The 15,582-nt window shown below is 37.2% G+C and overlaps 1 protein-coding gene and 1 pseudogene across 1 annotated transcript in view; both read left to right on the top strand.

Moving 5' to 3' along the window:
• LOC138019003 (cell cycle control protein 50A-like) overlaps nt 1-12,923 on the top strand; it is a 27,900-nt pseudogene extending 14,977 nt beyond the window's left edge.
• A 1,650-nt stretch (nt 12,924-14,573) lies between these two features.
• Nucleotides 14,574-15,582, top strand: part of LOC138022469 (protein adenylyltransferase Fic-like) — a 2,988-nt gene continuing 1,979 nt past the window's right edge. Inside the window, exon 1 of the mRNA XM_068869606.1 lies at nt 14,574-14,860. Within this exon, the coding sequence (XP_068725707.1) occupies nt 14,611-14,860 (250 nt within the window). The 5' untranslated portion in view covers nt 14,574-14,610. The remainder of the gene's footprint in view (nt 14,861-15,582) is intronic.

Raw genomic sequence — 15,582 nt, 5'->3', positions numbered from 1 at the left:
AAAAATTAACTCAACGAGTGGTCAGAATGAGTGTGGAACCTGGGAACTTTGCTTTGTAAACAGTATGGGGAGACACCTACTAATTTAAAATAGTATGTATCACCATTTCCAGCTTTAAGTTATGTGTATCTTATCAAATTGGCTGGTTATATCTGCATGGTTTTGTCATTGTGTTCCAAGACTGTAAATGAATGATACGGTAGCGTCCACAGGTTCTAAAACATGCCTTGAGCCTGTATCATTCAAAATTGATTGTCATGTATTGTGAACATTGATTGGCTCAGTGGTCATTCTTTCTTGTTTACTTGCTTTCATCATTTTGTTGTAGTCAATAGTTTTGTGTAATGGAGATGAAAGATTACAAATGCAGTTAAAAACAACATGCTCCTCGATAGATCTCCTGTCTCTCTGTCCATCTTTCTTTCTTTTTCTTGCTCTCTCTGCATCTTTGATTAAAGTTTTCTCCAAACAGGCTGTCAATAGAGGAATGCCTTTGTGTAGAGTAATACATGCATCTTGGATTTTTTTTGCCTTGCAGACAGTTTTACACTTAAATGGTTGAAGGAGCCTTCAAAGCCAGTCATAGCTGGTCTGACATTTAAGGATATCGCATGGAAATCAGACCGAGAAGTGAAGTTTAAAAATCCCCCTGGAGACTTGAAAGTTGCTTTTAGGGATTATGCTAAACCACCAAACTGGCCACGGCCTGTGTATGAACTTGACGTCAATGACTCTGACAACAATGGCTTTCAAAATCAGGACTTCATTGTCTGGATGCGAACTGCTGCATTTTCAAAGTTCCGAAAGCTGTATCGTAAGATTATCCACAAAGGAGATTTCAAAACTGGTCTGCCGAAAGGAGAGTATCGACTTGATATCAACTACAGTATCCTTTCATGTTATTACTGAGGGAGAAATTTGATCTACCAGATATGTTTATTGTTCAGGATTGCACGTTATGTGATAAGCAATGTACTTTTACTGTTACACAGCACTTGTTTCGCAATTCTTCTTCTTGACATGACATGAATGGGCCTTCCAAATGGTACATCACAAGTTAACAACATCTAGGTTCACTCCATAACTATGCGGTCTCCCAGTGGCCACATATCAATTTTTAGTCTGTCTCACGCCAGACAATTTCCCCTTCAGACCTGAAAGGGTTAAGACACTGTATGTGGCAATATTAGTACCTAGTTGCTTATTTTTGTACCGCAGATGTAAATCAATAGCAGTCTCAGAAAAAGCAAGGCATAAAAATACATTCTCCATGCTGAAAGTCACTTTATATAAGTAACACATTGTAGTTATTAAAAATGTTTTATTGAATTTACATGGTCTCTCAAGGTTTGAAGATTATTGCAGTGTAGTACTACTTCAGTCTCCAATACTTGCCCTCTGGCTGTTGCTATAAGTAGGAACTTTAAATTTTTACTAGATGTGGAAATGAATGAAATGTTATTTGAAATGAATCATTATATTGAATTGCAAAATTCAACATAAATTTCCTGTATTTGTATCCTGTATTCCTGTAAAAGGTATTACTGGTATTCCTTTAACTTAAGACTAACAGATTTCCCTGTGTCCGCTTTTGGTGGTGAGAAGAGGATTATTTTCAGTACTACTTCTTGGATTGGTGGCAAAAATCCATTTCTGGGCATTGCTTACATCACAGTGGGTGTCCTGTGTCTTGTTTTGGGTATCTCCTTCTTTGTTATACATCTCAAGTTTGGAAAAAGGTAAGCTCTTACAGCTGCAAGAATAATATTATTGTAATTGCATGACAGACATGTGCAGTTAAAAATTAACATACATGTAGCTCTATCTTAATTACAGTAAGTGTATTGGTAGCAGGGGTTTATGATGTAAATTGCCAAGGATTCCCATTGACTTCATTAGGAGAAGTTTGAGACAAGTGTGGGACATTTGAAAGTTTAATGGTGCTACAGTCGTAGTGTGCTTTCCTTGCATCAAAACAATTAATAAACCAGAGATTACGTAGAGAGAGAAATAATAACAGCAAGGTCTATTTCATTCAAACTAAAACAAAACAGAGGGGTGTCCATTAATCCAACCAATCGAATTACAGTGAATAGAAATGTTATACAGCTCTTTCATCATTCTTCTGAAAGTAACTAGAATTATTAGAGCAAACATTCAGTGTTCTCACGTAGACATTTTTACCTCTTGCTTCAACTCTGGCAATGACGTCCTTCACTAGCTTTGTTTTGAGAAGTCTGAAGATGATATTCTCTTCCCCCTCCTCCCCCACCTTCTTCCCTTTTAAAAAAGTAGCTCTAAAAATATTCTTTTAACTACCTGAAAATGGAGATTTCATGACCATTTCTCAAGCTGTTCTTCATCTCTGGCTCTTAAGTACACAGTAACTTCAATTGCACACTTCAAAGTGATCCAAGAGGGTAATTAAAGGGAAAACAATAACATTTTAAGAAGATTAATTGAATGGCAGAGTTTTCGAGTGTTTGTTCTGACAAAGGGCTGATGTTCTGACAGGGGGACAATTAATTTAGCCATTCAGTCTTTTCACGGTGACAATACATCCTTTCTCAAATTTTTGTATTTTGCTCTCCCAGCTTATTAATTGCCATGCCAAAGTCCCTTAAGAAAGTGATTTTTCACTTAATTAAAAGGCAACATTTTTAAACCAATAGTTCATTCTTAAAGCAATTTGACAATCTCAAAATAAAATGAACGTAAACAATGGTAAACTATATGGCTTTTTTAAAAGTTGCTTTGGACAGTTAATCCAGCTTGCCACACTGGTAAAAAAATTAAATGTATCTATAGACGTTTTTGTTAATAATTAAAATAATAAAATTCAGGGAAGTAAAATTACTTTGATCAATGTCAGAGAGAACATTTCTAAGTGGATGATTAAGAAGGGCTAAAATTGAATTTTTTAAGTATTGGAGGCAGTAATCCATTTCAGCCCTTTTTAATTTATTTATCCATGCATTCCTGTTAGCTTTATGTTCAAATCCAAAAACCTGTTGCGTTTCTCGCCGTCCTAGTTGCCAAAGGAAATTACTAACCATTGGTGCAGTTGATCAGTGAGGCAACAGAAAGAATTGATGAACTAAGGATTATGTGTAGCTGCACACTTTGCAGCCACACATGTTTTTGGTTCATTTCAAGCACATTTTTAAAGGAAAGATAATTTATAAAGATAATAATTATTATTTATTATTATATCTCTCAGATAGTTCATTCACTGTGATTGGCTAAATTAGCGGGTCATTTTTTCTACATTATTATATGGCTCTGTCTCACAAGGATTGGGAACTACCAAATTCACGAATGTGATCGGCTGAAATAGAATGCCAATCTAGATTTTCCCATCTAGACCTGCAATGTTTTGCTTTGAAAAAGTTGCAAACTAAACTGCAACAATATTGAGTATTTTCTTCTACCAATATTTATTTCTGGAAGTGTAAAAATGCATGATGAGAAAAAAGGTAAGGAGGACAAGCAAACTTTGGCAGAATTAAGTTCAGCTCATCACCATTTGCAAGCAAAATGTCAGTTTGTACAAACCAGTTACATTAAACAAATTAAATTGTTCTTGTTTACGGTATAATAAACATCTTATTAACGTGAGCTTAGTCAGTCTGTATGGAAGAATCTTGACCTTGGTCGTGTGTACATGCCTCACTGCGTTCAGTCTGTACTCACGACCTTGGTCAAGATTCTCCCATACAGACCTCCTTCTTGGTTAATAAGAGCTACCTAAGTACGAACCGCTAAAGTTGAAATGTTGATAAAACATTCTCTACCAAGTTTTTCATGTCGTTTCTGTTACATAAACTTTTAGAACTGTTTAAATCATGTTAGCAAAAGTGTTTCTGATTTTGACATGCCAATCTTTGTGGCAGTTGAACCCCCAGCTTGACTTCAACTAGTTTCATTTCCTGTGCAGCTGATTACCACAGAGATATAATAAACATCTTACTAACCTCATTTTCTCAGCCCGTACTGTAAAATTATGGATCCTCGTTTTTTTCCGTTGGTTTAGGGCTTGGGCCATGAATCGATGGGAAAAAACTTGGTCCGTAACTTTCAGTGCGGACCTCAAACTCACTTACTAAGAATTATTTATGAAGTAGTTAGTCACCTCAAGGATTACCATTAACTCCCGCTGATAAGCCGCACCTTTTTCCCAAAAATCTATGGAAAAACTGTTGAATGAAGACGTTCCTGTCAACAAATACCAGAAAAAGATCAATGATTTGTCAAAGTTGGGCTGGTCTTTCATATACCTGATCTGACATAATTATGTCCATGAAGCAAAGGAACAAAGGGAACATAGCAATACCTAATTAGCAAGGCCTAATCAGAATAACAATGATTCTTTTGTCCTTCGCCATGTTAGTGTGGGATTTAAAAGTGTACTGCAAAGTTGGTAGAAACGATGTTCATTATAATTTATTAAAGTGCTAAAATTGTGGGTAAGACTTTAAAGTATTTTCCGTTTCAATGTTAATAGTGAGTTTACGTTCGATGAACTCTTTTGATTTCTTTTAAAAAATCTTTTTTTTCCCAAAATTTGAGCTGCTAAATTCAAGGTGCAGCTTATCTGCAGGTGTTTATGGTAAACCTTTTCCACATAATTATGTGTAACTCTGTTGTTGTCAATTTATTGACTCCTCTTTAAAGATCAGTCAGTGGCTTTTGACGGATTTGTAGTTGTTGTAGTCTCCAAAGATATCACAGCTTAAAGTTGGATTGATGTTAACTTTTGAATACTCAAGTTTATTTCCTGATTTTGAATGTCATTCTGATAATGGCCTTTTTTTCTCAGGCCATCGATTATTCTAACACTGATGACCATATGCCAATTTGAGCCAGAGATGACCTGTTTCATCTAGAATTTATTTTCTGTTCGCAGGCATTATTCCAATACTGATCATGGACTACAGCTGAGAGAGATGTGAAATTAAGCTTTGCATGAGGAACTAAACTTTCATTTCAATTTGTGCACTATTTTTGCATGGTCAAAAAAAAAATTATTTGGAATTGGATCACTTTAAAGGAGATTGTTGGTAATTCAATATAAATTGGCATGGGACTCTTTCATTTTTTTCTCACAAACTGCATTATTTGTACTAGGGGTCCAGTAAGTCATGTTAATCAGGGGCTGTGGAGTATGTTGAAGGTGATGGGGTGGGGTAGGTTTTTGGTATGGATCACGGAAGTGTGAGGAGCGAGGGTATCTAGGTTTAGAAAAAAAAGTGGGTAGGGGGATACAGCCAAACCCCCCCCCCCCCCCCTCCATCTCCTTAGCCTCTGTTAATGTGGTTTTCAAGTAAGGGTTGGCTATACAAGTTTGATCAGGCCCCAACGCATCTCAATTTGACATAAACTTAGTATCAAGTAGAGGTTTGTTTAGTGGCTTGCTGCTATCCTTTTTTAAGTGGAATCATGTCAAACAATTTTTTGCAAGAAGACTTGAAATATCTAGTTTGTCATATCCAAGAACTAAGTTTATCGCTTTGAACAGAGACGGTCAGTCAAGTTCATTTATTTATCTCATTTTATGTCATTTATTTGTTATTTTTTATTATTTAATGGAAAAGGGATACTTTTAATTAAGTTATTTTGCAGGGATGAAATGGATTACACATTTTTCTCAAGGTCAATGTCATTTCAAAACAGTGTACATCAACTACGCTGTATCAGCTATTAACAGATGTAACATTGAATTATTGACATCTGAATTAACAAGGTCTTCCTCTCTGTAAATAACAGCTGCAATCTCCCAAAAGTTTGATCACTTTTTGTTCATTTTCTCCTGCGTGTGTAACAGCTAGCCAATCAGATGGCAAAGATGGATTTTCTTGGTGTCTGATTGGATAGTGTGCTCACATATAAATTAAGTAGTTGAAATGACATTAAACTCTAAATAAAAGAAGTAAAATCTAATTATTGACATGGCTCCTCTTAAACGTGTAAAATTTATGTGAAGTTGTTATTCTGGTTTCTAACTCATCTTTTTACTTGGGTTCTTCCTCTGAGTTTAATCTTTGATTTTGAAAATTATTTTTCTTATTGCTCTTGTATATTTTTTTTATTGGAAAGATTTCTTTGTGCAAAAGGACTTAATGCTTTTGTGAAGGCATGTTTAAATCAGCACATTGATTTAAATCTTCTTCTAATCTTTGATATTGCATAGGTGGCAAACTAGTTGCATAGTTTTTAAGTACAGTCAACTTGTTTAAGTAAGAAAGTCGGTCAATGTAGCCCTTAGAAAAATGATATTAAATTGTTTTTGATGGCATTAACTGAAATTTGAACCTTGAAGTAAAGTCTGTGCGGGGTCGAGAATATTACTTCCACGCTGTAGGAGTGCCCAAAAAGTAATTTCGAGAAAATTTGTATGCAAAGACTGATTTGATCTCAAAGCTAAGTTTGACTGGCACGCTACATGTACTTGTCACTTTTGCAACAGAAACTTTAAGCCCATTTTTAAAAACTCTGCTAACAATAAAAGAAGCCAGCAAGAATTTTTTTTTGAGAGTCAAATTAAATAAGCTAGTGAATTTTACATACTAGTTTCCAGTCCCTAAAGTTGATATTTACTTACACATAACTAAATCATCTAAAATATTCGGGCAGGGGAACTTGGGCAGCTTTTTTTGGTTTTTCACCCAGACAATAGTGAAAAATTCCCGTGGATGTCCCTGACTTGTGTTGCTGAAAAGTCTTCAGTGCGTCTAACTTTTAGCTTTTAAGGGTCCATTACCCAAGAGTAAGAATCTGGTATCATGTTTGTCCCCACCAGCGTCAGAAAAGTGTCTTTTTTTTAAACCAAGTTTTGCGGGACAATAGACCAAAAAATTCCCATGAGTATCTAGTCTGCCAAAAACCTATAAATTTTTCAGTAGAAAACAAAATGGCACTTTAAAAGTGTGAACTATCTTGAGTTTCCAAGGAAATGATTCCTTGGTTGTCGTGTCTTTTCCTCTTGGACGTATACAAAACATGAACCGCAGGTACATGGACCACCCCTGTCGACCAGGTCCATAGACCCCTTCATGGACCCCTTCATGGACCCGGTCCATGGACTACAATTAGACACATAGAAAATTCAGGTGGCTCTAACGGTATTCGAACCCATGACCTCTGCGATACCGATGCAATACCAACTGAACTACATAGCCACTCAGTTGGGAGCAGGTAAATTTGTTGGGCTCATTTGTTCCGGTGAAGGACTATGAATGAAATGAACTTATATTTGAAAAGCGGGTTATATATAGGCGAATCTTTTTGGAGCCACCAAGTAGGCCGTATAAGTGTCTATAAAACAGCCAGCCCATAACTAGGAGCAAACAACAGCCCTATATCTCCGTCAGAGCGTTTTTACAGACAGCGATTTATTTTTGGATTGAATTCCCGCTGATGAGACTCCTGCGGAGCCCGATGACCAATCACAAAAAACTAACTTGACATCATAGCGTCACCTAACCGGAATTGTCTTTGTCTTTTTGTAGAAAAGGTTTTCTAAAAAATAGATGGTACATGGGCTCCTGGTCTATAAAAATCCCATGACATAGGCTTAGTATGGGAGATCTTCACTCCTAGTCATGGACTCCGGCTTAAATTTTCCAGATGAGGGCGAGGATCACTTCTCTCTTTCGTCTGAAGATTTCTCTGCTCGTAAAAAAATAAGGGGTGGTCCACAGGGGTAGTCCATGGACCGGGTCCATGGAGGGGTCCATGGACCGGTTTCACTGGGGTGGTCCACGGACCTAGGGTCCATGTTTTGTATATGTCCTTTCCTCTACCCGAAGGTCGAAGGGTTTCTGCTCGCAGGGTAAGATTCTTTTTGTATTGTATTTGCATTATAATGTAGCATTGACATTTAATGATATGGAAATTCCTGGAACAAAATGTTATATTCCCAAGGGGTTTGAATGGGGTAAATTTTCCCGCGAAACTAGGTTTAAGACACTTTTCTGACGCTGATGGGGACTGGACCAAATTTGAGTAGTTCTTACTCTTGGGTGATGGAGTCATGGTTATTAAATAGCACATTTCGTTAAGTTCACAAAGTTATATTTTGTAGCACAAATACCGCACTATTTGAGGTGACTGTAAATCCAGTGAAAACAAATTTTGCTTCCCTGTTTTACTGAATTTGCCTGTAAGAATAATTTCCTGAACACGGCAAGCAATTTATTTGAAGAGGTTTGGCGCATTTTATTTGTGAGGATTTAGCCGTGATTTAAGCAAAACATCACAACTACCTAAATATTGTGAATTAACGATTTACGACTGTTGTGAAAGCGTTCGTCGTTTACTAAATATTGTAATAATTATCTGGTGCGTGAATAAAACTCAGAGGGGAATATTTTTGCGTGGATTGGCCGTTACAGTGTTATTTAAGGATGGTGCCTACTAATTCGCAGGTATTCTTGCGCGGTTTACTGAATATGTGGGAAAAGGAGAGAATTGAGGGTAAACACGCATTTTTCGAAGATAATTAATCAACAATATTTGTAAAACCTTTAAACTACAAAGCAATGTATGGCATTCTTTTCCAAATTGAAGCTTAATTATCTCTGAAAAATGCGTGGTTTCCTCCAATTTTCTTTTTGGATACCAAGATCACTTGCTCAGTTCTGCTTTCTCCGCATAGTTTTGAACCGCACAAAAATATCCCTGTATTAATAAGCTACCCAGGCCACTAGGAGGTTAGTAACCCAATACAAATTGAGGGTTCCAAGTTAGAGAGTCTAAAATGGTGGACTTCCTTGTAAAATATTTCTCTTAACAAATTCACTTCTTTGTTAGTGTTACACTTTCCATATTTTTGCCTGATTATCTTTCTCCTTTATTTGAAAATAGTTCACTTTGTTCTGATGAAGGTTGCCAAGCACTTGCATGGTAACTGAAAACATAAACCTTTAAGAACTTTTCATTTGTTTTTTTCCCGATGTTTTTACTCGCAATCATTGCTGAATACCCAGTCAAACATTTAAAAATTAAGAATTTTGACCCAGTGGTAATTCGCTGTCCCCGAAAGCTTCGAACTTATTATATACCACCGTTTGATCATTTGTTTCATTTACTTGTGATGGCTTTGTCGTCTGGAGTAATTGCAGTCCAGTGGTTTTGACACTTGCCTTAAGATCCGGTCATTCCGGGTACTTAAAAGACCCGTTCTGACCACTCGTTACATTTGATCCTGGTATTCCCTGGTTCAACCTCTCGGTTGCACTTGTAAATAGCCAACTGGTTTCCCTCCGGCCAGTTGGGATTCTCAACTGTTGGAACTTGTTGTTCTGTTCGGTTGTTGTGTGTGGGTCATAAGGGAACTTAAGCAACGACAACGGCGACGGCAACGAGAACGTGACAATTTTGCATATTTTAGTGCGAGTGGTTTCAGAGTGAAAAGGTTCACATTTGCATGCTTACGTTTGTCGTCAAAACCTCAAATTAGTTGATTGTATGTCGTTATGCATAGTTATCTAGAGTACCGCAAATATATGGGCTAAAATGCGTGCCGCACGTGCAGTATGACTATTTTTTCTCTTTTAACCGATGATATCATTAATTGCGTTGCCGTCGTCGTTTCTTAAACTCCTATTCATGGCGTAAATCGTATGAAGGCAATGAATCCGAACAGAAGGAGTGACGGACCGCAGCAACGAAACTATGCGCCTTACCCATTTCAAACAGTAACTTCAGTAACTTCCCACACAAGCGCTACGAGACGGGTTCGGGTTTGTCGCTTTTATCTGCGTTTGAGTTTTACACGGTCTTTTTTTGTCTTCTGGTGGGTTAGGGTAAGGGTTGATTGCTACTAATTGAAAGATTTAAGGTGGCTCAAACCAGTATTAACACTTGAAAGAAACGTTCTTATTAGAAGCCTGATGATTGACACTACAACACTTCATCACTTAACAGCAAACATATCAAACAACAATTATTGCTGAAAAAGATTCGGTCATTTTTGTGACGTAAATTGTAACCGTGACAACAGGCTTTAGCTGCTCATATCTCAAAAACGAACTCGGTTATTCCTATTTTTTTATTTCTGAAATGTAATCAGCATGCCAGAATAAAACTTTCTGCTAAGTTTAAAAATTAAAATATATGTGGTGCGGATTCAGAGCCACCTTAACTAATTGAAAATTTAAGGTAGCTCTGAATCCGCTCCACAGAATTTTGTTATACCTTGCGTAGCGTTTCATCTTGGCCTGCTAATCACTTTCGTGCAATGAGAAAGTGGGGTCACGGAGTTCGTTTTTCAGATACGAGTAACTAAAGCCAAAATATAGACTTATTGGTGTGTTTTTGCAAGGCTTTCCTATTCCCATGGTAACTTGTTATGTCACAAAAATGACTGCATCTTGTTCGGCAATAATAATTGACATTTCACATGGTACCATTGCTGTTATGTGATAAAGTGTTGTAGTGTCACTTCTTCTAATAACAAGGTCTCTTGAAAGTAAAAATATTGAAGGGCTGCCGCCAGGGTGAAACATAGTTGAAATTTGAAAAACGATCTCTGGCTAAAATGATTGAAAACTGCCATCTTCGACGCGTAAAATGAATGATAAGAAAACGATGAGAAAATTGAATAAAAAGCGTGAATTGCGAAATAATAAAAATGTAAATAGTTATGAATGTTTGTTTAAAAGAATGTTGTATTGCCCAGGTAACGAGCAAGAATTGCTATCTGCGTTAGGGTCACTCTGGTATGCCACGCTTCTAATGGAGTCCAACGGTTATCCATCTAAGTTCATTAAAAAGATACAGGCTAAAAAAACTCGATCCTCAACTACAAATGTATCCCCAGAGGAACTTGTTGGAATGTTTTTCAAGATGGTTGAACCAACCGAGCCACGCAAGTCTTTCGCTTCTCTTCCTTACATCAAAGGAGTAACTGAACCCTTGACACGTGATGTCACGGTTGTAAACAAACCATTTACCACTCTACAACAACAGTTCCCAGCTCCGAAATCGCTGTCATAAGCATATATAGCCTGGCAAGTCCGCTGTAAGTCAAATTCATGACTTGTTTTCATTCCAGTCCATCACTGGCTGTGTTTTTTTTTTTTTTTAAATCTCGGATCAATTTTTTATGTCTTTCTATTTGTTTCAGGCCCAGGTTTGTCCAGAGCTTCAGGGGATGAGTACTATTTTGACCAGTTCACCGGGCATGTCACTGATCAGTCCTGTTTCTCTATCTGATATCACTAATGTATTGTACGCTTTGCAAATCTGTAACCAACTCCGTCCTTTTCGTGAAGTGTCCAATGATAAAGTTACCGCCTTGTCCATTCTCATGTTCAATCCAAATTGCAGGTAGACAAATGAGTTTATAGAAGTCTTGAAATTAGTATAGAAATTTTGACAAGGCAGATTTAGGCTTGTTAAACAAGGGTATAGTTTAAGACTTATGTTGCTAACGTAAGTGTGAGGTCAAAAATTGGGCCCGGTTGTTCAAAAGCCGATTAACGTTAGTCCCATATTAAGGACGGTGCCTACTAGTTAAAGATATTTTTGGCCCGGCTTATGATTGTGCAGGAACTGTAGATCTTAACAAGTGTTATTGAAATCCAAAGAGAAAATTGGGGGTAACCAGGCATTTTTCAAAGATAATTCATGAATAATATTTACAAAAAGCTTTAAAATACAAAACAATGTATGGCGTTCTTTCTAAAATTGAAGCTTAATTATCTCTCAAAAATGCATGGTTACCCCCAATTTTCTTTTTGGATACTAAGAGTACTTACTAAGATCTACTTTCTCCGGATAGTTTTAAACCGCGCAAAAATATCCCTGTATTAGTAAGCATCACTGATAGGAAATCCGAGTATCTCGAGATGCGCAGAACGTCTGCACAATAACAATAGTAGGCACCGTCCTTAATAATGAACCAAGGAGTTTATTTCTCTATTCCCATATGCCGTTCAACGCCGATATTCGGCAAAACTTCACATTAGAAGGAGTCAATCTTAAAAAAACAAAAATAAGCAAAAGAAAATTTCACCAAAAAGTTAAAAACAAGAAACGAAAGTTTACGCTAATCCTGGATTAAATTAATCGGCTTTCGAACAACCTGGCCCAGGATGTTCATTCAAGCGCTTCAGTGCATGCGCTTTGTTAGAGCGAACCAAAAGCCAGTTCCAGTTCGCGCGGGTTTTGAATATAAATTTACCTTCTCAGCTATTCAAATAATCTTTAGCATTAGTAATGCTAAACATCTGAGTTAGCTTTAGCAAACATAATAATTATGGCATAAAGCAAGCAGTCAGTCCCTTGGAGGAGCTACTTAAAGGCATGATGTCATCCTTGATTTGATATTATAAACGACTTTGCGACGCAAATGTCATTTTCATAACATACTGAAATACTCAGTAATGTTAGAACCATGCCTTTCTCAGCTCGGAACTGTTAGTTTTCATACATGACCTTAATTTCGCAATCAGGAGGGAAGGTTTCCCATGCGACGCTTCACTTCATAAGCGATAGTTTTTGACTTACAAAGACGATTCACATGTTTTGTTCGGCATGTTTAAAATGCCTAAAATTTTGAAATAAAATAATGGAATAAATTGTTATAGGTGTATACTGTAGATTTATCTTGATAACGAGAAATATTTGATTGTAGTTGCAATGGACATAAATGTTTGGTGTGTTACCTCATAGTTTTTTTATATTTAGGAAAGGCTTCAAAGCGTTTAGTTGTATGTAGTTTAGCATTACCGTGACTGGCTATTCTGAGACATTAATTTTTATTCTAATATATTTTATGTCAAATCGTAATTTCTATATCTGTAATTAAGTGCTTTAAGGAAATGAGACATACATATAGACCTTAGGAAGAAAATTTCAAATTGTTCATAAGATTGTAGTTAACCAACAGAAATAAAGCTATTTTTTTGCGTCTATAATATGGTATCTGCCATTATGGGAATTCATCATAGACCTTAGACATCATTCACTATGGGTGATAGTGGATGATGTCTAGTGATAGCGAATGATGCCTAATGATAGTGGGTGATATCTGGTGATAGTGAATGATGTGTGGTGATAGTGGATAGTGTCTAATGATACTTTTATGATGTCTAACGATAGTGGGTGATATCTGGTGATAGTGAATGATGTGTGGTGATAGCGTATGATGTCTAACGATAGTGGGTGATATCTGGTGATAGTGAATGATGTGTGGTGATAGCTGATGGTGTCTAATGATAGCGAATGATGTGTGGTGATATGTACATAATATTCTACAATAGCGCATGGGACTAACATGTACGCTTTGCTACGAAAACCACCAATCTGTGGAATGGGCCCGAATTATTGAGTGACTGCCCCGCTCATTTGATGAAAGTCCTTTCCCACGGTGTGAGCAGTAGCCACAACAATGGAAACCCGGGGGGGGGGGATACTCCCCTATATAAGGTATATAGGTATGTGCCGCCCCAAAGGGTATGGTTTTTGAGCCATTTTGGTCTGAAAACGGGTATAGATTTTGACAATTATGGTCTGGAATCGGGTCGGGTTGTTGGTTTATCAAGAACTTCAAATGAATTTTTGTTTAAATTTAAATTGATACAAAAGAGATAGATTTATGTTCAATGTTAATAAGCCTTATAATGTATAATAACGAGTCAATGTATTTTCATTCCTGTCGAGTTCGTTTTTTTATATTATTGTTCTGTTCTGTTATTCTGTTCCCGTTAGATCGAATAGTATATCTGCAAACATTTAAAATGACGGCAAAATTTAAAGCATGAATTATTATACAATTTTGTGCATGATTAAATTCTAAGTGATTTATACTACCTAATAAAAAATATTATGTTTTAACGTAATATACTATGTAGTGATTTCACTCGATCGGATGCTATAATAATGTAACGTTTTTATAAAGCCATGTCTGAAAACGGGTGTATATTTCCAAGTTCAGGTCTGAAAACGGGTATGAATTTTAGAGGTCAGGTCTGAAAACGGGGGTGGAAAATGGCATGTTTAGGTCTGAAATAGGGTCGGGATTTGAAGACCCGGGCGGCACACCCCCACCAAGAATTCCGAGGAGTACCCCCCCGGGAATGGAAAGATACGTTTTCAAGATCATGAGTCCCGGAGCGGAAAAGAATAAAATTGTTCTTTTGCAGTGAGGCCGGGTTTCAAGTGCAGACATGGACTCGCTGTTACTTCGAGGGCAAGAAAGGTTCCCTGGCCTGAAAAGTAGCGTCGAACAGTGGGAGGGACTGTGACTCAGTAATTACGAAAAGGAGACACAAAGTCTGATTTTTTTTTTTCTTCCGCTATGCGTTTATACAGTAAATAAGTTCAGTTTTCTTGAGTAAGTCATTATTTGATGAAATAATATGAAAAGGACTCAGTAATGACGTCATGATAACGGCACTGAGATATTTTGATTAAATGTCACTCGTGAGTACTTTTAGGAACTATCGTTTTGAAAACCGTAGTACCAGATTTTCAGAATTATTTTGTAAAATTTTGTAAATTTTCGCACTTTGGCGCATCGCGTTTCTTTACTTTAAAACTGACCAATCAAATGCTGCAACGTGTAACATATGACAAATTTGCGTGACCTGAAGGGAAACAAACATGGCGGAAGGACTGACACAACTTTGTCATGTGTGTAACAGGCTTCGATCTTCTTTATTTTGGTCTCCAAAGTCAAAAATTATGACTAATATCACACAGTTAATCCTCGCAAGTCTCACTGGAGTCGCTGTGGCATTAATTGCGACTTACATGTCATCAAGATGGCGCCCTCTATGGCGACCGTCGCTGGAATCATACGCACCGGGATTCAATCTTGTCTTAGCACCACCGAAAGCTTTGGAAGAAAAGAGTAAGTTTTCTTTTGTAATGTGTATATTGAACCTAACTGTTATGTTCCTAAGGGCCTGCAGTGGCAACGCAACAATGTGACTACGAATCAAACTTCCTGTTTCCCGATAACTTTGGGACATTTATGTACAAGAATATGACTGGTTATGTAATCTCAGAACACCAGTCCTCTTTTGCCTTCTTGTAGTAGGGATGCTTCAAGGACATGGCGAATACGCGATATCAAACAACATGAATGAAAGCAAATGAATACTTTGGAATTAGGCCGCCTTTACAATTCGCACGACAAGTCGGTTTTTAAAGGGGCTGTTTATCTCTGTCACGGCTTTGAATTTGTTCAAAAGCATCACTTCAAAGTAATGATAAAACTATCACCGTTTGAGAGATTTTCAGGGCTGTACATGCGTGATGCGAGTCGTCAGCTCCATAATGAAAACTGGAGTTTATCTCAGTGTACTTAATTTCGGTTTATGAGGCCCCAGCAGCAGTGGGGTCCCAAGTTTCTTGCCTCCCATTTCAAAAATTCCAAGATTCTCTTTGTCATTATCTTAAAGCAGAAGTCTTGTCATTTGTCTTCATTTCCTTTGTGTTGCCATCATGATCAGGCCCGAGTTGCTTGAAGCATGGTTAGCACTAACTTGCTTTAAATACCATGGAACCCTGTAGGCGTTGATATCTCTCAACCAACAGTTAGTGCTATAAACCAGGCTTTGAGCAACTGGT

This window comes from Montipora capricornis, chromosome 10 (assembly GCF_036669925.1).
Source record: "Montipora capricornis isolate CH-2021 chromosome 10, ASM3666992v2, whole genome shotgun sequence".
NCBI lineage: Eukaryota > Metazoa > Cnidaria > Anthozoa > Scleractinia > Acroporidae > Montipora > Montipora capricornis.
The sequence above is the reverse complement of the archived record's forward strand: the minus strand, read 5'-3'. Positions and strand labels throughout refer to the sequence as shown.